Source organism: Ursus arctos, unplaced genomic scaffold (assembly GCF_023065955.2).
Source record: "Ursus arctos isolate Adak ecotype North America unplaced genomic scaffold, UrsArc2.0 scaffold_11, whole genome shotgun sequence".
Taxonomy (NCBI): Eukaryota; Metazoa; Chordata; class Mammalia; order Carnivora; family Ursidae; genus Ursus; species Ursus arctos.
In genome coordinates this window covers 14,532,130-14,554,082 of record NW_026622775.1, presented here as the reverse complement: position 1 = coordinate 14,554,082, position 21,953 = coordinate 14,532,130, and the positions used below count along the sequence as shown (strand labels likewise).

The 21,953-nt window shown below is 39.3% G+C and overlaps 1 protein-coding gene across 4 annotated transcripts in view; it reads left to right on the top strand.

Moving 5' to 3' along the window:
- PRDM5 (PR/SET domain 5) overlaps positions 1-21,953 on the top strand; it is a 194,077-nt gene that overhangs the window by 61,945 nt on the left and 110,179 nt on the right. For all 4 annotated transcript variants that reach the window (XM_026499257.4, XM_026499258.4, XM_048212274.2 and 1 more), the window contains one exon: positions 2,527-2,649. In XM_026499257.4, coding sequence (XP_026355042.1) covers positions 2,527-2,649 — 123 coding nt within the window. The remainder of the gene's footprint in view (positions 1-2,526; positions 2,650-21,953) is intronic.

Here is a 21,953-nt window from a genome sequence, read left to right as displayed (position 1 = left end):
TGACCCTATGAGCTTTGTGCCAGAACCTTCTTGGCAGCCTTCTCCCTGGGGGGAAGGGAGGTTGTACCCATAATGCAAATGTATTATAATCAGTCTAGGGGTTACCCTGGGGCAGAGGTGGAAGAAGAGAGGGCCCGCTCTGCACCTGTGGCTCTTGATCTGTCCGCCCCAAGGTCTTGGAAGCCGCAAGGTCAGGACGTTTGTATTCCCAGACTTTCAATGTGTAGCTTACTTATCACAGTCCTTGCCTCCAGCTCCTGTCTTTATCATTCCTCTCCCAGGATTTGGGACTCTGCCTTGGGGTATTCCTTCTACTGCTAGAGTCTAGCTTCTGCCTAGCAGTTGGAGGTTTTAAATTGTGGTGCTGAGAACATTTTTCTTTCAAGTGTCTAATGGCATTGCCGTTCATTCTGCTTAATTTAGCTGTTTGTCAATATAAACAGTTTTGTTACTGTCGCCGTGGAGGAACCAGGAAAGGAGACTTTATACCCCAAAATTTAAAATTATTTATTTACTCTGCCTAAAGGAAGGTGAGTTGATGTCCTCTTTGAAGAGACTTATAGAGGGTCCTTTCTATCTGTCAGTGGGCAGTGAGGGTTCCGCCTTGAGGGGCAAGTAGGAACATGGTACAGTTTTCTAGTGCCTCCTAAAGGAGATCTTCTCAGCATGAGGGGTTTTTTAGTGAGAAGTTACAAATTCCCGTAGCTTCACACCTAAACATGTGAGAGATAAATAGTAGGTGTTTATACTCCTAAGTTCTTCTTTTAGCAATTACAATATCAAAAATTAAATTCCTCCTCAGTGAGGTCTGGTGTTTCATTAGCGAGATTTTTAAAGGATTATTGAGAATCCTTTGGCACTGAAGAAATCAGGACTTGTTTGAGAAACACGGCAGTGAATATATAAGGTAGTAGGAGCAGGCAAACTATGTTTTCTGGACAATATATGCTAAAATCCTGACATATAAGTTTTTGTAGTGAGTGTAGCAGATTTTTCTATGTAAGTTTTCGGGGGTAACATGACCTGTGTAGATGGCTTCCTAATCTGGACGTCAGTGTGTGACTGGGCCTGTGCCGTCTGTCTGCTCTCAATGCCCTCGTTTTCTCCGTGGCTCCTTCTGTTTCACTTCCAGGGCCCTTCTATTTGCCTTTTCTGGGCTGTTCCCTCTGTCTGGGCACACTCTCTCCAGCCCTTCACTGGCCCCCGGCCAGTGCCTGCCTTCTTTAGAGCTCTTCTCAGGTCACCTCGTTTCAGACAGGCTATGCTTGACCATCTCCTCTGAGATTGCTTGGCTCTCCTCACTCTGCTTGTTCCCACTCTGCATTAGTTGTCTTCACAGCTCTTCTCTTTACCTGAAGTTATATTCTATGCTTGTGTGTTCTGAAGTGCTGCGACGTCCAGCTTCATTTGTCTTGCTCACGGAAAGATTCCCAGTGCCTGAAGCTGTACCTGGCACGTGGTAGGAACTCAATAAATTATGTCCAGTGAATGCATGATTGTCCAAATGTATCATGAAAATACATACCTTAGTAGCCTGGTTGTGCTTTATTAATTAAATAAAATTTTGGAAATGTAGAATTTGTTTATCCCCACTCCAAGTCTGCAAAGGTGAATTTATGTTCTTATATTTGTGTTACTTGGTGTTAGAGATCTGAAGTGCTAATCACTCATTCCTTCTTTCCTCCTCTCCTGGACTCCAGTTGAATATAAACACATAGTGAGTTGGATGGAGATTGATATATGCATTATTAAACTGAGCAGTGCCTGATAACGTACAGTGCCGGGGCTTCGGAGAAGTTCTGTTTGAAGCAACTTGGATTCAAGAATGTCCAATGGACTACCCACTCCTTTGGCAGTCACCTCCCTCCCTCCCTCCATCTGAATCTTGAATGGGTCTGACCAGGACGATTTATGGCATGAAACAAAAGGCAGAGGGCCCACCGTCCTCAGCAAACTATGAGCAGGCCATGAAAAGACAAAATGGAACCTGTTTTATTCATCAACTAGTTAAAAATGTGAAAATGTGGCTCAGTGGATGTCAGCTTCCACTGGTTTCATTAGCAAGTTCTCCTCATATGGAAATGATTCAGTAAACAGGTGGAGAGAGAAATTGAAGGGATTGCTCCAGCTCCACCCCCCTCAACTGGGAACCAAGCAGTAAACCCTCCTTTGTGGAAAAAGGGGGACAGGTTGCAATTACGGTTATCCCCTGAGTGATTGCAGTTGCAACACATATATTAAAATATACCTACAAACAAATAATTTTAACCAGAAAAGAGCTATCAACACAGGATGTTTCTGAGAGTTGCTTGCAATTGTGAGTCATCTAGACATCTGCCAAATAAAATAGGAGGCTCTATTTGTACATATGTTTAAGGGGAAGAATGGATGTTAATCCAGCATCTATTCAACACCTGTCAATAAGAAGGTATATATTTATGAGAAAATATCTTATCCTACCCTTGATATGTTTAGCATGACTAATACTGACTTCAAGTACAAACTCAGGAGCTTTTTATGTTTCAGGTTCGTGGGAGTAAGGGAGAAGTTCTATACATTTTGGATGCTACCAACCCACGACACTCCAACTGGCTTCGCTTTGTTCATGAGGCGCCATCTCAGGAGCAGAAGAACTTGGCTGCCATTCAAGTGAGCTTATTTGCTTCTTATTTGTACTATGCACTGTGAGGGCAATGAACTAATTTATAACTGCACTCCCTGTTTTAAGTTGACTCCCAATGACCTGCTTCAAATAACAGTAACTAACTTATAAAGCAGGGAAATCTCATCTATTCAGCATATGCAGGAAAGGGGCAAGTCTTGTTGTAAATTGACACCAGATCACTCTCTTGATGAAAATTCTTGAGGGAATGAATTTCATGGTCTGATACTGTCCTTGGCAGATTTTATTTTCAAGTACTTTTAATTCATTCAGTGAACATTTATTGATAGTTTCTTTATTTGACGGTTTATTTGGCTCATAGTACAATATTCTGTGTTATTGTTTGGGAAAGGCTTCATGGAGAAAGTTTACTGGGGTATATCCCCATGGCTAGATTTTGAGCTCCTTGAAGATTGTGTATTAGTCAGGATTTTCCAGAGAAACAGAACCAACAGGATCTATATATCTATAGCTGTAGCTGTATCTATATATACATAGAGAGATTTATTCTAAGGAATTGGATTATGGAGGAGGAGATTTATTCTAAGGAATATGGTTATGGAGGAGGCTGGCCAGATCCAAACTCTGCAGAGCTAACGTCCCATTTTGAGTCTTGAGGCCACGGGCTGCTGTAGAACAAGGAAGAACCAATGTCCCACTTCACACACTGTTAGGCTGGAAGAGCAGATATTCCAGTATGAAGGTCATCAAGCAGGAGAATTCTCTTATTTGGGGGAGGATCACCCTGTTGTTCTGTTCAGGCCTTCAACTGATTGGATGAGGCTCACCCACACTATGGAGGATGATTTACTTTACTCAAGTCCATCTATTTAAATATAAATTTCATACCAAAACACCATCACAGAAGCACCCAGAATGATGTTTGAACAACTGTTTGGGAGTCTCGTGGCCCAGTCAAGGTAACATGTAAAATTCACCATCCTAAGTAGGATCCATATTTTATTGAATTCTGTATCCCTGTATCCTAGTATAGTGCTGCACATAACATTGGGCTCTGAGAGAAACTATGAGTTGAACTTAGGTGATTCCTCAATAGAAATTAAGCCAAGAAGAGAAAAAATTAAGGCAATAAGTTTTTAGAGGGGTCCTCTAGTTAAAACTCTTTGATCAGATGATTAACAGAACAAAGGTATATTGCATTCTTTTGGGAAATTGGCTGATTGCATGTGAAAACACAGCTCCTGGTTCCTAAACTGCAAAAGAAGAAGCAAACCTATGGTTGGCAGAAGTAAGAGAGAAGGAAAAGAATAAGGGAACTAATATTTTCTTAAGTATTTACCATGTGTACTGTTCTATAAGCTTCATAAACATCATGTCTTTTACTCAGATCAGAAGAACTCTAAGTTTAATATTTTGCCGAGGGTTATGCTGATTTCATTTAATTCTGAGTGTAAAACCAACAGTCACAAGAGGGAAAATGCACAGAATTAGGTGTTTTTAAAGTAACCAGAAAAGAGAGTCATCTAGAATATTCCATTTCCTGATGTTATTAGCTAACCAAATTTTTTCAGTATAAATAAGTATTGGATTTCAGTACAAATAAGTCTTTGTCTGGATAAATGACAGATGCCTCTTACCAACAGGCTAGGTTGGGATGGAAAACAGGATCTTTTGGCAGTTATAGATATTCGAGCCATATTTTAGATTATTCATGACATACATTGATCCAACCACAGATTTCAGCTGATCTTTTTAAATGTGTAGACATTAACTTTTTTTCAAGTATTTTATATTTTTTTTGTGGTTTCCTAATGCAGTCATCTCACAGCATCTCCAGTTACCTCATAATTTTAATCTACAGACTCAGTTTTAGGATTTCCTTGTGAATATTACCACTATCAAAAAACCTACAGACCCATGAAATTTACTTTAGGCAAACCCATTGTTTTGTGTTCTTTCTTTATTACTGTGTTTTAGAGAATGTTATTCTATTGAAACTAGATTCTTTTCTCCTTGTGCTTAAATAATAACTTTAACCTTTGCTCAGATGCCTTTTGTTTGAGATGTTTCTTCCTATTGGCTGTTATTTCTGTAGCGTCCGAAACTCTCTCCATTGGCCCAGGCTTCCAAGGTGTTGCGTACTCAGCTTCGAGTTTTGTGTCAGGCTCTCTCAGATAAGCCTTGTTGAAGAGTTCCCTTTCACGGTATGTTTTGCTTGTAATGATCCCTTTAGGTAACGGACCACTCTGTCAGTAGGTGTTTATCTCCATCTTCTCTTACCCACATTCGCGACTCTCTGCCCTATTTATGTATTTCGTTATATGGGACCACCTGCATGGCTCTCTTTTTTGGTGACGGCAGTTGCTAAGACTTACACTACAGTGCTCTTCTTCCGCTAGGTCACCTGTTCTGCGTTCCTTGAAAGAGAGGAGGAATCTACAAGGGATGACTGTTGCAACTTTGACACCCCCAGAAATTATTATTTGATTTAAAAGAAGGTGAAGCAGGGTGGGACTAGAATAGGATTCATAAGCTAACTAGAGGCTCTGGGAAGTTTCATCCTCGAATTTAATTAGAATCTGTTCAGAGGCCACTGGGAGAGTCTTTGGGTGCAGAAGTGATGACAGTGCCTTTAATTCCTTTTAACGTTGTTTTGGCCTTTCCTTAGAGGGGGGTTGAGTGCACTCTAACCATGTTTCTTGCCACGGAGCACAGTATGGATCTTTGTTAGCTCCCTTGGTGAACGTCTGTTTTACTTGAACGGTAGCTGGAGTAGCAGATCGTTCAGGGTTCAAAATCACATCTGAGCTAGGGGCAGAGGACATAATAGTTGGGTCGCAGGGCTGACGGTGATGTCAGCCTTCTGATTCGTTGGGATAATCTCCTGAGGGCTGCATTCCAGAAACACTGAGTTGGTAGGAGAAGATCATAATGTTTCCTGCATAACATTATGAATCACTTACATTCCAAATTGTATCTGAAATTTGGGGTATTCAGGAAATTTTTTATTTGAGCTGTATGTCCCAGGAGTGGAGTAAATGAGAAACATTTGTGGCTATGTGGCTTGCTTGGTGGAAAACGTCAATACTTGGTCCAATTTTTTTGGACAAGGGATTAAGAATTTGAGGTCTGTTTTGGCAGAGGTTTGGAACTCCTTTTTGGAGACTTAGTTTACTTGTAGTTTTGCAATTTATTTGATTTTGGAAAATTTGCTTTGGAAATGATGATTTAAATATATGAATTATTGAAGGATCTTGTAAGCAAAAAATTCTTCCCACATGCACACATTTCAGAATAATTAGTTAAACTGTATGTTCAGACTTCTGAAAAATATTTCCAACTGAACCAGAAAATTCTAAGTGTGAAAGATGTGGCTTAAAATGAACCAAAAGAATTCTTCGGCTCCATAAAAAAATGGGTGATTCTTATTAAATATTAGTTGTGTTACACCAAAGGAAAAAAAAGGAATATTTGAAAAAATATTTGACCTACTCAGGGTTTTACAGGCTTTTAAAAATTTCTGATCTTTTCATAGAAAATTATTGATTTAGGTACAGAATTATGTCAGTCAAAGTTGAGACTGTGGATTCTTGGGGTATTTCAGAGATATATTTAAGGACGTATTTCCAGGCATCTCTTCCCGGGGACTTTTTTGCAGTATATTATCAACATAAATGAAAAGGTAGCTTGGTGTTATAAGGAAAACGAGCATATGGAAAAACATTTGGGTTTTGGTACACCTCATGAGGGATGTCAGGTTGTGGGGGTGGCCTAAATAAGTTGAGAGAGCACTAGGTATTGAGCCAAACTTGTGATGTCAGCACAGCTTTGTCCCAATTCTGATGTCAGTTTAGTTTTCCCGTTACCAGGAGAGCTATTTTATTACATATTATTTTCTCTGCTTCCTCTGCCTTGTGTGAGGATGAACAGTCTTAGGCAGTCTATCCTGGAGTCTTTTGGTGACATGTGATATTTCAAAATGGCAGAACTGGGAGATCAGATGTGGATTCCCTAGGAGAGAAGCAACTTGAATGTTTTTAAAGCACAGACGAGACTTTCTCCATTGTCATCAAGACACTGAGATCCACAGGCTTATTAAATGGTGTTGATGCAGCATTCAGACCGCAGTGATCCCAACCTAACAACCAAGGAACCAAAAAAAAAAAAAAGAAAGGAAAAAACCCCCAAAATATCAAAAGAAGTTTTCATTTATACCCCAAATTGTAGTTTTCTCTAATTCAGTTTCTTCTCGATTTCTGTTTCTTTCTATCCTATTTGTCTTTCATTAGGTTAAAGTTTAAACTGATGTACAATTACAAGCAGTTGGTCCTATGAAGTTAAATCCTAGCCCTACTGTGGCCACATACTCTTGTGGAAAGTAGAGGAATTATCATATTACTTACCAACTTATTATTTTAATTCAGATCATAGTTTATTGGCAGGTCAAATGAGTATTTATTGAAATATCCTTATGTATAGTGATGACCTTGAAATATATCAGTTAATCCTCAGTAATGATGATGGCAATGGCAGCTAACACTTACTGAATACTTACTATGTGCTAATAAGTGGTTATGTGTATTATAACCTTAATACTTTCCATAATCCTGCGAGGAAGGTGCTATAATTGTTGCCTCCCTTTGTCAAATGAGAATACTGATAAGCAGAGTTTAAGTAACTTGCCTGAGGCCACACAGAGTAGCTGGATGGAAATTGAATCCAGGTGATCTGTCTTCCCTGTCCACCCTCTAAACCTCTGAGCTCTAATACCCTAGAGTTGAGATAATTTATAAAGGAGTAAATGCAGGTTTTAAAAACCTTCCATGTGTCTGAACTTACTATTTATATATTTCTGAAACAGAACAGTTTAATTTAAAAATAAACATATTTTAGAGTTATTTACATCAGGTATTCCGTGATCTTTTTTAAGTTCTCAAACTATCCCGAGTTCATTCAAAACCATTGCACCTTCTTTTCCTTTATGCATAGGTCATGCTTAGGCAGTATCTGTCCTTGCCTCTTTTCCCCTGTGGTTCCTTTCTCCTCAGCTGCTAGCTAATGTGTTAAAAATTTGTTAAAGTTAGCATTTAGATCTCTTGAAATTAATAATAGTAAAATTTCAGGATCAGAGCATGTCAGTTTGGGTGCAGGGGAAAGTTTTGAGTAGGTGGGACGTCCTGAGCTTCTCAATCCAGAAACCGTACAGGTAGTTTCTTCTACTGCCTCCACTGAAGACCAGTTCTGCTTCCCAGTGACCATGTCTCACCCAGCAGCAAAACAGATGGTGCTGTTGCCTTTAGACTATGAGGATTCTGTGAATCACTTTTATTGGAGCATGACTTTTGAGTTATTTTTCAGAATGATTTTCATCTAGCCTGTCTTATCTGTATCTTTTTGTGATTGTGTTAGTTATCTATTGCTGCGTAACAAATTTCCCCCCAAATTTTAACAGTTTAAAACAACAAATGTTCATTATTTCATACATTTTCTGAGGATCAAGAATTTGGGAGCAACTTTCCTGGGTCGTTCTGGAGTTCTAGCTCAAGGACTGTTGTGATCAAGTGTCAGGGTGTTGGAAGCCTCCAAAGACTTGATTGGGATAGGGAGTCTACTTCCAAGATTACTCACATGGCTCCTTTACCATGTGAACCTACTTACCTAGGGCTCCTCATGACATGTCAGGTTGCTTCTCCAAGAGTGATGTGAGCGAGAGAGAGAGAGATGCCATCTTTTATAACCTAATTTGGGAATTGACATACCGTACCATTACTGCTGTGGGATGCTGTTAGTCACACAGACACAGACCCCAGTACAGTGGAGGAGGGGAATAGAAAAGGGTGTCAATCCCAGGAGGTGGGGAATCATTGGGGGCCATCTTTAAGGCTGGTGCTGGCAATGGTCAGTGAGGGAACTTTGCTTTGTAGAAGGAAGAGGAAAGGTTAGAGTCAGTGGACAAAATAAGCACTTTATATAGAATCAGAAGGAATGCAGAACTGAGCCCAGTTTGGATACTATTAAGAAAGGCAATTTAAACAGTAGATTCCTGGCTCGGAGCCTTGCTGGCTGAGCAGTTCGCTTTATGCGTTCATTCAGCTGAGAGCTCTCGAGCATCTGCTGTGTGCCAGGGCCTGTGCTGAACACTGGCGATATTATAGTTCAAAAGATGATCCAGTCGCTGTCTCCATGGTGGTAAAAATATTCTTGGAACTCTTCCTTTTTGTGAATTAATGATAATAATTCCTACCTCATTGCATTTTGTGAAGATTAAATTAAACGAGATAGCATATGCAAAACACCTGGTCCCTATGTGTGCCAATATACGTGAGCAAGTATTTTTGTCACAGGTCTGCCACGTTTATAGTTTTTGTCTCTATAGCTTTGTTTCTATATAAAACAGAGCAAAATCTGTTTTATTTCTTCTAAAATCTCCTCAGGGTAGCTAGTATAAATGCCAAGCATGTTGAAGATGTGTTTGTAAATAATCACCACTCAGGGAACAACCTGCTATGTGGAAATGACTAGACCCTAATGGGCCTGCCCCCAGCTATGACAGCAGCAGCCTGGCGCCCTGCTGGATGCTCAGGGAGGCGTGCGTCCACTTCGGCCACTTGCATATTGTTTACTGCACCATTGTACAGGCTGTGGCAGTGTGGCCTGTCTTCTCTTTGGAAAGATTGCTACGACTTTATAAACATAAGAAATGTCCTGCGGTGAAGGTGTCTTGTGCTGTGCAGAGATCTTTATTACAGATAGTGGTTTGGCAACCTCAGAGATAGGTTTAAGGTCGTTAGGATGCAGCTAGCCACTGTTGAGCTTTTGTAGGGACGTGGGTTTTGTGCAGGCCAGTTGTTTCTTAGGGAACATGTTGACGTTCTGCCTGCTCTCAGCTGTCTTTCAGAGTGCGGAACGCTGGAAGTGCGTAGGCAGGGTCTCTAGAAATCGTTTCAGAGACTCCTATGCTTTCCTAATTTGTAAGCCAGCAAAGGCCACCTCTGTGACATCAACCAGAGAGAAGCCGGAGTGCTGGAGAATGTTTGTTTCCCAATTGATGTGGGGCCTTTGTTAACAGGATTGGTCATAGTGGAAGTATGTAGTAGAATTTAAAATAGGAGTTCTGTGACATTATTCTTCTGGGAGAAGTGCTGAATCTTCTATTTTATGTTTAATTTAAATTTGTTATTACTACTAATTGAAAGTTAAATTCTATTTAAGATTTAATTTAAAATTTTTAATTTGAAACAAAATTATTTAATTTAAAATGTTCCCAATACCTCCAGAATAGAAACCCAAACTAAGTGATATATCCGTGGGCTCGCTTAGAGAAATGATTTACTTCTGTATGTGTTTCTGTTACTGGACTGAGTTCATCAAGAAAGGTCCATATCAGTTGTGTTTGTTTTCCCACTGCCCACGCCGGCTCCGGTGCATCCAGTCGGGGCTCAGTGAGCGCTGGGTGACCTGGCCTCCTCTGCTCTCTGTTGCTTCTCTCCTGATGTGGGACACCTAGCTGAAGGTAACTTGTCAATTTGGAAGAAAGCTTATGTCTGTTTCCTTTGAAATAGCAGAAGGCAAATGCTTCACTGAACTCTGGTCTGTAGTCTACGTGCACGGGAGTCTTCGGTCTGGCACAGCGTTACATTTTTACTCTGTGAGTGCCCAGTATGTACTGGTATGTGTGTACAGGTTTCAGTCTACTGTGTAAGTAAGCTAACTCTTAGCCAGATAGCTGCGTGTCCAACAGCACCTTGTTGTTAAGTCAGAGATCTTTTTACAGTTATTACCACAGATAATCAGAGCCTTAGATTAAGATAACTCCATTGACTAAGAACCCAAAAGTCCAGTCTGGACTGACTTGGAAACTTGGATATATAGAATAGCAAAATGGCAAAGGTTCATGGGAAAGATGGTATTTGCTGCGAACTGGTAGGTGCTGTTGAATTATACTTAACACATGTAATAATGAAAGATTAGTATTTAACAATTAATCACCATTGCATTAAATACACTGGGACCGTACTATATCATTACAAGGTTTAAGAAGAGATACAGTAAAAACTAAGAAGAAAGTTTAAAATCTTTAGTTGCTAAAAAATATAATGAAAAGAAGGGGCATTTCTGTTAGATTCAGTAAAGCAAATAATATGAATACCCCATTTATCAGAGGAGGAAATTAAAATAATATACATACATTTAAATGTTAAATCTAAAATCTAGACAACTAAAATTAAGCATACATTCCACTCGTTTCCAGGCAAGAATTTCTTTTGGTGTTTGAACATAAAGAAGAAAATGGCTTTGTTTTTGTTTTTTAAAATTGGAGATACATTTTACGATGAGTTTTACATTATTTTTTAATGATTGGTATTAAAATAGTCAATAAACAAACTGCACAGTGAAGTTAATTTAATGCATATAACATAAAACACTAGAATTAGCTACATTTAGTTCTTTATGAAGGGAAGTTGGGTTTTCTAGGGAAATTGTAACTCTGAGAAAAATGTACTCCATCCAGTACATGAGTAGATTCTCATAAAAGGTTCAACCAGTACTTAGCAATACAGAAATGCAATGTGAAGTTCTATATTCCATCACTGAATAAAAAAATATTCGGAAGAAGGTGTAAAATTTGTCTTATAATTTATATATCTTTCAATAAAGATTGCAGTAAACAAATTATACTGTATTCAGCTAAGTATATTAAATTCTGAGAATTTGAGAAACTGGCTCACAGAACCTTAGGAAAAATGTTTCTTAGAACCTAATCTAGTCATCCTTAATTGTGTCTTAGTCCTCTTTGCAAATCTCACATGATTCAAAAAAGACTGCTTGGGGAAAGGAAAAAAGGAAGATTGGTTACTGAGCTGTAGGCCACTGTTTGTGGCGCTTTGTTGCATCAAGAAGGTACAGGGCTGAATGAAAGAGGAGTTCTGAGATTTGAGTTGTGGCCTTCCCTTTTTTGGAGTTTAACAAGAGTCTAGAAAGTAATTAAATGTATCATCATCATGGCTGACTTATGTCAAAACTATACACACTTTTTATTATATTAAATTAAATGCATAATCAATTGACTAATGTGTCTATTATTTCTTAAGCTGGTATTTAACGAACATTTTATTTAATTCTTCTCAGTGGACAGAGATTAAAGCACCATTTCCTGGTTTCTTTTCCTGTGGTTAACTAAGTCCTTTGACATATGGCTATGCACAGTTAATGGCAGTTTACATATCTGTCTCTTCTATTAGTTTGTTTTCTTTCCTTCTTTTTTTCTTCCTTCCTCCCTCCATTCCTCTTTCCCTTTCTTTCTTTCTTTCTTTCTTTCTTTCTTTCTTTCTTTCTTTCTTTCTTTCTTTCTTTCTTTCTTTCTTTCTTTCTTTCTTTCTTCCCTTCCCTTCCCTTCCCTTCCCTTCCCTTCCCTTCCCTTCCCTTCCCTTCCCTTTCTTCTTGCTTGCTTTTTCCCATTCTATTAATTTTTCAGAAAGGAAAAAGGAACAAAAAGGAGCATGGTCATTCTTGCTGAGAGCTAACCTGATTCTTCTGGCAATAGCACGTAAACCAACTAGGCTTTTGACAGCTTTCCCTATGTGACCTAATTCCATGTGCCCATTTCTAGACTTTGGAACGTAGTGTGCTTGTAAGTAGCTTTTCTTCTCTTTCGTCATTTTTTTCTTTATCAGATTTAAAATGCATATTATTGGGCATTTATATGCTTGTATTCAACTTCCATAAATACATTTTGCTTTGTTTCAATTCATGATAGGACCAATGCCATATTGTTTTCAAAAGTGATATACAATGATCCCTAAAAATACTTCACATCTTGCCATTCAATAGCACATGCGATTTTTAACTAGAAAGTCAATCAATAACTAAAAACAAAACAAAATAAATAAAAACTGATTATCTGTACTTATGAAATGAGATTTCAGATTGCTACTTTGGCCCATTATAAAGATTTGTCACATTTTTGCATCAGCATTATCCCACTTAATTTCAACAGCCTCTCTCCCCCCAAAGAAGAAGTATTATTCCCATTTTGCAGGTGAAAAAGCTGAGCTCAAGTTTATAAAGCCTGGAAGTAGAGGAGCAGAGCTTTTCATCCCAGTCTGACATGCAGTTTTGGGATCCATATTCTCCCAGAGACACAGGGATGATGAGCACAATAGTCAAATTTTATCTAGAAGACTGGGGGGACTACATGGACATTTTAGAGCAATTCTGAATATGTGCTTCGAATACATTGCTTTTAGTCCCTGTGCTGTACATTACATCCCCAGGACTTATTTTTATAACTGGAAGTTGGTACCTTTTGACCAACTTCACCCATTTTATCATTAAATGCATTTTTAATAAATGAGTTGGGGTGATATTTACAACTGACCTATTGCCAAACCAGTGAACTATGTAACTGTGAGACTTAGAGGCGAAATCACAGAAGTCATTGGGGGTTGAGGACACTCTATTTGGGGGTTCATTAGTTAAGAGTATTTTTTTAAGAGTATGCTTTTATAAAAGAATATAGGTAGCCTGTTTCAATGTTTGGAAATACATGAAAATTAAAAGATATTCTAAGAAGATGCATTTACCACTTATTTTGGTGAATGTTAACAAAGGTGATATAAATAACACTGACACACCGATCAGCTTCTGACAGCACACACGCACACCTCTTTACAACTGCGCTCGCTCTCTTTCCTTTCGCCAAGAATAGAGAAGTGTCCCCTCCTCTTTCTTAAGAACAAGCCTGTGTACCTCCTTCTAATGAACACTTAGGATGTAGAGTAACCCCTCTCTTCACCTGATATTCACCCTCTCGCAGTGATTGTCATTGTCATTGGGATTTTAAACATTTAGACTTCTCCTTCTGTTCAAAATTGTTCCCTCTTGATTCTACATCCCCTTTCAGCAGGGATCCCCTCTCTTTCCTCGAATTGTCTACATGCTGGGTCTCCAGTTTTCTTACCTCCAACATACTCCCCAGCCCACACTGACCTGGCCTCTGCACTCAGCCTTCTAGTGGCTCTCTCTCAGGCCCCTGTGCTCTCTGTGTCACTACGGCATGCCAGGCTTTTCAGACCTCCTTCTGCTAGGTCGGCTCAGCAGCGTTGACAAGGAGCTCCATCATGAAGCACTCTCTGCCTTTGGCTTCCCTGAAACCATCTCCTAGCCACTCGTTTTCATTCCGTTTTTGCAGCTTATATGCTTTTTTACCCAGCTATTAAATGTCCCAGTTCTTTCCCCTTGCTCCACACATGCATTTTCCTTTTTCCCTTTGCTACATTCCTCTGTGTCCTTCAAATCTGAGCTAAGTCATCACATTGCCAGGAAACCATCCTTGAACTCCAGATGAGATCAGCTCTGTCCGTTATATAGTCTGGTAGCACCGTGTTCCTCGCTGTCCTTGCATTCATCAGGTTATTTTCCATTTCTTTGGTGATTGATTAATGGCTCACACTTAGTCCATAAGCTCTTTGAGGCTGGGCGCTGTGTCTGCTTTGCTTCACTGTGGTATACTTAGTCCTGGCATAGCTCTTGGCACACACAGGCTCAACTTTTTTTTCTCAAATGAATTACTTATCTCTGTCAGAAGTGTTTCCATCTTCATTAAAATGAAAATAAGTAGAATTAAAAACTATTGATATTGAAAGATTATTGCCCTGAAATTATCTGTAGGTTATTTAATGTTACATTTTTGTCTAGGTTAATATGTTTTCTCTGATTAGAAGTTATATCAAATGTACTTTAGTTTTTTATCAAATAGATTCTATTGTAGCAATATAACAAACATCTTAAATTTCAAGTTTGATTGTATTAGTCAGGATTCTCCAGAAAAACAGAATAGATAGGATGTGTGTGTGTGTATTTGTGTCTGTGTGTGTGGGTAAAGAGACTTATTGTAAGAATTGGCTCACATGACTGTGGAGGCTGACAAGTCCCAAGATCTGCAGGGTGAGCCAGCCAGCTGGAGATCAAGGGGAGCTGATGTTGTTATAGTTTGAGTCTGAAGGCCTAAGAACCACGAGAACTGAGGGTGAGTTTAAGTCTGAAGACCCTCAGGCTTGAGACACAACCAGTGTTTCAGCTCAGGTCCAAAGGCAGGAGAAAGCTAATGCCCCAGTTTGGAGGCAGTCGGGCAGGAGGAATTCTCTTTTACTCAGGGAAGGGTTATTCTTTTTTCTCTTTAGGCCTTCAACTGATTGGATGAGGCCCACCCATGTTGTGGAGGGCAAGCTCCTATACTCAGTCTGTGAATTCACATGTTAATCTCATCTGAAAATACTTTCCCAGATACACCCAGAATAATGTTTGACCAAATATCTGGACATCCTGTGGTCCAGTCAAGTCAATATATAAAATATACCATCATATTGATCAAATGAACAAAATTCCTTACAGGTTTCTATTTTTCGGTCTTTTTTTTTTTTTCTGTCTCATTAGTGTCAGGTGATTGCCTTACAGTTTTCTTCAAATGCTACAATTAACAGAGCACATTTAACCTGTGCCTGACTTCTTAGTCACTCCACACATCAAAGCCGCTTTTTCAGTCGACTTCTCTACAATGTTTCTGCAGTACCCAGTGTTATAGCTACGTTTGTTGCTTGCAATAACCTAAGCTACCCTTTGCAGTGCTGTGACTTTGCCAACATTGTTTTCCCTATTTTAATAGACCCACTTCTTCTGGATCTTATCTTGTCCAAAATTTATCCAGCTTACAAGGTTCAGAGTGAATTTCAAATGCTGTTGTGGAACTGTCTCAAAAAATTCCAGAGCTGTATGACTGTCTTGGCCCTTTTTGCTCTTTTTGGTAATTTAACCAGTTTCTATTCTATTCTATTTCCACCAAAAGCATGTAAAGTCCCTCAGAGCAGGAACTGGCGTGGGCATTCTTGTGAGTGTGGGTATTCTGCGGTACCGTGTGCATTAGTGCAACAATAAATGCGTTGAAAGAACTTTCAGTTTCTCTCCTAGGTTTTTGAACTGATATTTGGTACGTTGAGTGGGGTGTGCTTGGCCTGATTCTGGTTCTCTTTCCAGGAAGCACATCTGCTTGTCTAGTCTGGTCTCTTACTTCCAGTTGGTTAAAACACTCCCAGTTTTTGGCTTTTTTTTTTTTTTTTTTAAGATTTTATTTATTTATTTGACAGAAAGAGAGGCAGCGAGAGAGGGAACACAAGCAGGGGGAGTAGGAGAAGGAGAGGCAGGCTTTCCGCTGAGCAGGGAGCCCGATGCAGGGCTTGATCCCAGAACACCGGGATCATGACCTGAGCTGAAAGCAGACGCTTAACAACTGAGCCACCCAGGCGCCCCTAACTTTTGAATTCTTAAGAATTTGTTGGAAATGGGAAGTTGACTCTTCAACCCTTTTTGTAGCAAGTTCCACTTTCCTGATTGACACTCTTGCCTTTCTGGTCTTATTAATTCAAAAGGAAATGACAATTATTTTTCTCGTACTTAGTTCAGTTCAGTGGATCCTTTGTGGATAGCCTTCAGTGAGCAAGGTGTTGAGTCAGGCACTGAGATTTCTATACAGATGAATCTGATATAGGGCCTGACCTCGGGGAGCAAGCAATCTTTGGGGAAGGGAGGAGGCAGGGGGAGGAGAGGCCTGTGTTTAGCTAATTCTTATGCCATTTAGAAAAATAAATATTTCGCGGGGCGCCTGGGTAGCGCAGTCGTTAAGCGTCTGCCTTCGGCTCAGGGCGTGATCCTGGCGTTCTGGGATCGAGTCCCACATCGGGCTCCTCCGCTGGGAGCCTGCTTCTTCCTCTCTCACTCCCCTGCTGTGTTCCCTCTCTCGCTGGCTGTCTCTCTGTCGCATAAATAAATAAAAATCTTAAAAAAAAAAAAAAAGAAAAAGAAATATTTTGGGAATGATAATTTATATATAATTTGAGGTTATAATCCCTTCCCCCCCCCCCGGAGTTTATAGCCGAGTTGGGCGATGCAGTTAAATAAATACAGAACAGGGTGGTAAGTACTTTGATAGGGACAACATGGAGGGTTAGGGAGGCTTGTATGGGAAACCTATTGCTCAGACTTGGTTATATGATAATTTGGTTGAAATTCTCTTTTCTGATATAATATGGACCAATTCTTGGTCAGGTAATAGAAAAAGTTTGTGCTAGTAGGAATCGTAGAATTGATAATTGAACCATCTTATTTTAACTTAAGTTTTATAAGTATACATTGAGTCTTCAATTTTTTTGATTTATCACCAAAGCCTTTTTGATTCTGAGTATAGGTTTTCTCACTAGAGTTTGCTACCATATTTTTTCATAAACACTCCTGGTATTCAGTTTTGCTGTTTTAAAAGTCGTATGAGTAAAGCCTCTTTCTTTAAGGCAACCTGAGTGCAGAATCCTTCCAGATTTATGATTTTTCCCCATCTTTTATAATTGCTTTGCCTTCTGTATCTTGACAATTTTTTTTTTCCACAGACTTACCTTTGAGTCTTTTCAAAACATTCAACTGATTTTCTTAGAAGCAGTTGCATTTTTTCTTACTCATATCTTTGGTTTATGTAACATTTAATTAAGTTACTAATTAATATAACTTGTACAAGTGACATAAACATGTGTGGGAACAAACACCGTGGACTCTTGGGACGCAAGCATGCAAGTCAAGTGGCCAGGACAGAGGTGTGCAGGCAAAGCAGAGAGAAGGCTGCTTACTGAGAAGACTTTGCTTTGGGCGCCAGTTGGCAGATTCAGTGCAGTGTCAGGTAAATCCGGGAAGGAGTTAAGTGGAGGTCAGTTAAGAGCTTCTGACGTAAAATAGAGCAAATATGCTGTGGGAACACAGTATGCCCTCTAACTGCTTATATATAAAATAGCCACTCGGTTCCCTGTAGCATGATCTTATTTTAAAGTGTCTTGGCCTGTCAATATTGCTAACTTATGTCTAAGTAAAATAGCCGAGGTATAGTTTTTTTTTTTTTCCTGTGAAGAGCCTCTGTGTTCCAGGAGCACATCACGTGTTTTCTATGTAGCAAAATTTTCTTTTTGATTCTTCTGGTCTTTTCTGTTGACCTTTTTCTCCATGATGTCAGATTTGTTCGTAAGGTGCTTCAAAGATTACTATCTTTGCTTGAGCCCCTCAGAGAAAGATCGCATATATATCAGTGATTTGTGATTGTTGTTTTTTATTTTTGGGCTTGGTGTTTTGTCTAATATAGTATCTCATTCCTGGGAATCATATTAAACTGTTTCTTTGCTTTGTGGCTGATTATGAGCTGTGATTAGAAAAGAGACCATTTTAGGGGCGCCTAGGTGGCTCAGTTGGTTAAACGTCAGACGCCTGATTTCAGCTCTGGTCATGAACTCATGGGTCATGGAATCGAGCCCTGTGTAGGGCTCTGCACTCAGTGGGGAGTCTGCTTCTCTCCTTCTCCCTCTCCCTCTGCCCCTCCATATGCTTGCACTTTCTCTCTCTCTCTCTCTCAAATAATAAATCTTAGGGACACCTGGGTAGCGCAGTCGTTAAGCCTCTGCCTTCGGCTCAGGGCGTGATCCCGGCGTTCTGGGATCGAGCCCCACATCACGCTCCTCTGCTGGGAGCCTGCTTCTTCCTCTCCCACTCCCCCTGCTTGTGTTCCCTCTCTCTCTGGCTGTCTCTCTGTGTCAAATAAATAAATAAAATCTTAAAATAATAATAATAATAAATCTTTAAAAAAAAAAGAAAGACCATTTTATTTACATATGTTTGAAACTTCATTTTTCTTATAGGACCTGATTAATGCACCATAAATGTGAAATTAAATTACTTCACACAGTTCACTTTTTAAAATACACCTGTCATTTTCTTGCTTCACATGATTTTCCTTGGTTTCAAGATGTTTTCTTCTTATTCACCAAGTAAATAATTCAAAAAATATTGTTTTGCGTCATTGTATCAATCAACTTCTGCCACGAAGACTGCTCTAACAAACAACCTTGAAGTCTTAGTGGTTTGTAGCACCGAAGATTCGGTTCTTGTCCACACAAGTATAGGCTACTGGAGGCTGTGACTCTTTCCAGCATTTGGTTCCTCTTGATGTCCAGAGGAACAACCCTTACCAGAGACGTGTTTTTCTGGCAGAAGGGAAAGAGCAGTCACCCCAACGTGATGACTCTTAAAGCTCTCTCTTGCTTCCAGTCACATTTCATGGGTCGATACAAGTCACCTGCTCAAACTGGATCCAGTACACATCCCCCACAGACGACACTCTGAGACTCAGCTGCCTCGCGACCTGGTACAGTCCTCCTGGGATGGGAGTGAACGAATAGGAATGTGATGTTCTATTACGGTTAGGTCTTATTTTAAAGATTTTTGGTTTCATTGTTAGGTGAGTATTAATAGATATATTTTGTGAATTTTACTGTGGAAGTGATTTTTTCCTGGTATTTTTTAGCTTTGTGTATTGAGCTTTGCAGAAGTGATGTAGATATACAGGTTGAGACTGAATTAGGGTTTTTGTAAAGAAGAATTAAGTGAGAGGATATTAAATATGGAATTCTTCCTATTTCATTTCATTTTCTTTTCCCCGCCTTTGTCACTTGTCTCCTACTTCTATTGATAATTGAGTAGGAGTCCAAACTTTTTTTTTTCATCCATGCTGGTAGAGTTTCAATTTGTAACCTCAGGAATTTTGAAGATGATTTCCTATTGCTTTGATTAGTCATTAGTCATTTTGGCTGGAGATCTGGATTCTCACTACTTACTACCTTTTCAATACAATGAATTGTGTCTTTGCCAATTTCACAATCATGTTTTTTTCTTACATCATCCACATGTGGACAACAGTCTGCCAAGTAAAGAGAAACCAAGTTAAGTCACAGACAGGCGCAGCTGAAATACCAAATCACCCGTGGCCTCTCCTAGAGTTATATTTATTTGCACACAGTGGGGATTATATTTCCTTGCAAAACAAGAGACAGTTACTTTTGCTATTTTGAAATAGCAGAACTGAACCTCAAATGTATGGATTCATGAAATCTATCCTAGTGGGGCGTGGGACTTGAGAAGGGAGAGTGGGCAAATTGTCAGAGAAAGTTGAGGTCTGTGAGTGATGCTGGATGTTGGAAGGAGATAGGGAATTTGAAAAGTATATACATCTAGAACACCAGGAGTAAATGTTTTGTGGTAGTGATAGAATCGGAAAGAATTAGACTGGAAGGCATTGTGAGTTTATCTGGTCCTAGCTATTGCCACAATACAGAAACAATCACATTGATAAAATCTTATCAAGTGGTGGCTTACGTTATTCTGTGTAATTTCAGAGAAGCCACCTCCCCCCATCTTATAATGTTGTGTACCCAGCTTTTCACTGACATCCTACTTAAGTGTTTCTCTTCCTAGGGTGAAGTCTGAGAGGGGCAGCAGTGATCACAGCATCCTGTATGCATGCTTTTCTCTTTAGCGTCGTTAACTAGTCCTTTGGAAAGATGTCATTTCACTTGTGATTTAGTCTAGCTCTGGAAGGGATGAGATAATAAAGTCTACCTGCATCATTTTACAGATGAAGCAGAAGAGTTCCAAAGATGAGAAGAGGCTCGCCCAAGGCGAGAGGGCCCGAATGGGAAAGCTAAAGCCAGAAGAAAAATCTTAACTCCTAATTAAGTGTTCTTACTTTGTATATGACATATAAGTGGCTATTTTAAGAGTATATTAATATCAGATCTGCATAACAATATAAGTTTTTACTGTGCATGAGATTGAGGCAACATAGTTAAAAATAGGTGTATGACCAAAGAAAGGAATTATTTTGTGAGTCATTGAAAAGTAAGCAGAAAAAATAAAAAAATATTTTATGAGAACAAATTCCCTTTAGCCCTTAAATGCATTGGGTTATTTTAGGCTCCTTTAGGAAATATTTTATCCAGGAAAATTGAAATAGTAGCTGTCACAATTAACTAAATCTACTTCACTCCTGACCTTATCATGCCAGCTCTTCTCACGGTTCTAGTTCTAGACTGGCTCTAGGATTTACTAAGTGTGAGCTTTATAATTTATCATCTCCGAACCTCAACTTTCCCATTTGTAAAATGTGCACTGGTTGGAGCAGTTCTTCTGGGAGATGCTAACCATCTCTTAAGTGCCGACTGTCTACCAGGCATACTTTATATATTCCTTATTTTTTAATTCAAAGCAACTCCTTTAGGTAGGTACTATTGATCCCATTTTGTAGATAAGGTAGTTAAATGAAGTTAAGATAACTTTCCTAAGGATACATTGCTAGTAAGTTGTGTACTGGAATCCCAGGTCGTAAGTTTATCTGATTACAAAATAGAGTCTTTCTGTCCAATGTACTTGGAAATGCACCTGACATTTCCATCTGTATCTCACCAGGTTACTATGAAAATCTGATGAAATAAGGTACGTGAAATCTTTAGAAAACTGCAAAGTGCTATATTGATGTGAGGTATTGTTTTTCTTTTATGTGTTCTTAGCCACTTATCAGAAATTAGCAGTAAGATCCAAGGCATAAATAAGTTGTATTTTTTTTTGCTTTATGGATAAGGAAATCGACGCACACAGGGATAAGGAAGGACACCTACATAAGCAGAAAGGGGCAGAGTAGTGTCAGTTCCTAGTCTGGTTCTAAAGCCCGAAAGTCTAAAGGCTGCCTCCTTGTGTTCCTCTGTAGACCTGAGTTTTTACTCTGGCTAGGGGTTGATTCCATCACCCCCCGACTCTTTCCTGTGATGGAAATTCCCCACCAGTGTGCTAAGACAGTCTAGTGAGCTAAGAGTACGTTACTAGTATGAAAAGAGATAATGACATTGATGATAGGATTTGTTTTTAAGACCATATACATACAGTTAATCATTCAAATTCATGACAGTTGACTATAACAGTATTTATGAATTCAGAGACGGTTATTTTGGTGCATTAGGGTTTTCGTGGAGCACCTGCGTCAATTGAATGGTCTGTAGCAGGTCTGTCTGCCCCATGGCACTATCTCCAGCTTTCCTGTTGAATTAGCCCAGCCAAGTCACTACTTTTTTTTCTGGATTTGCTTATTTTCATTACCTAAGTTTGTTTCAAAAACCCTGACAATTAAGATATTCAGAGAAGCTATTGTGTGTGTAAATTTGCCTCTTAATCCGAATTCCATATGTGATCTTACCAAAATGATGAATCTAATAAAATCTAAGCCACCGTTATTTTTTTCACTGTCATTCAGAGAAACAGATCAGCATTCTCCTGTACTTTACTTAACTGAATCTATTGTCTGTCCAAAGGAAGAGCTTTGCAAGTAGTTTATGACCTAAGATAACTTTTTTTTCGATTGGGGATTATGAACGACTCTTACTTTGCAGATTTGTTGAAGAATAGTAATTAACTTTAACAG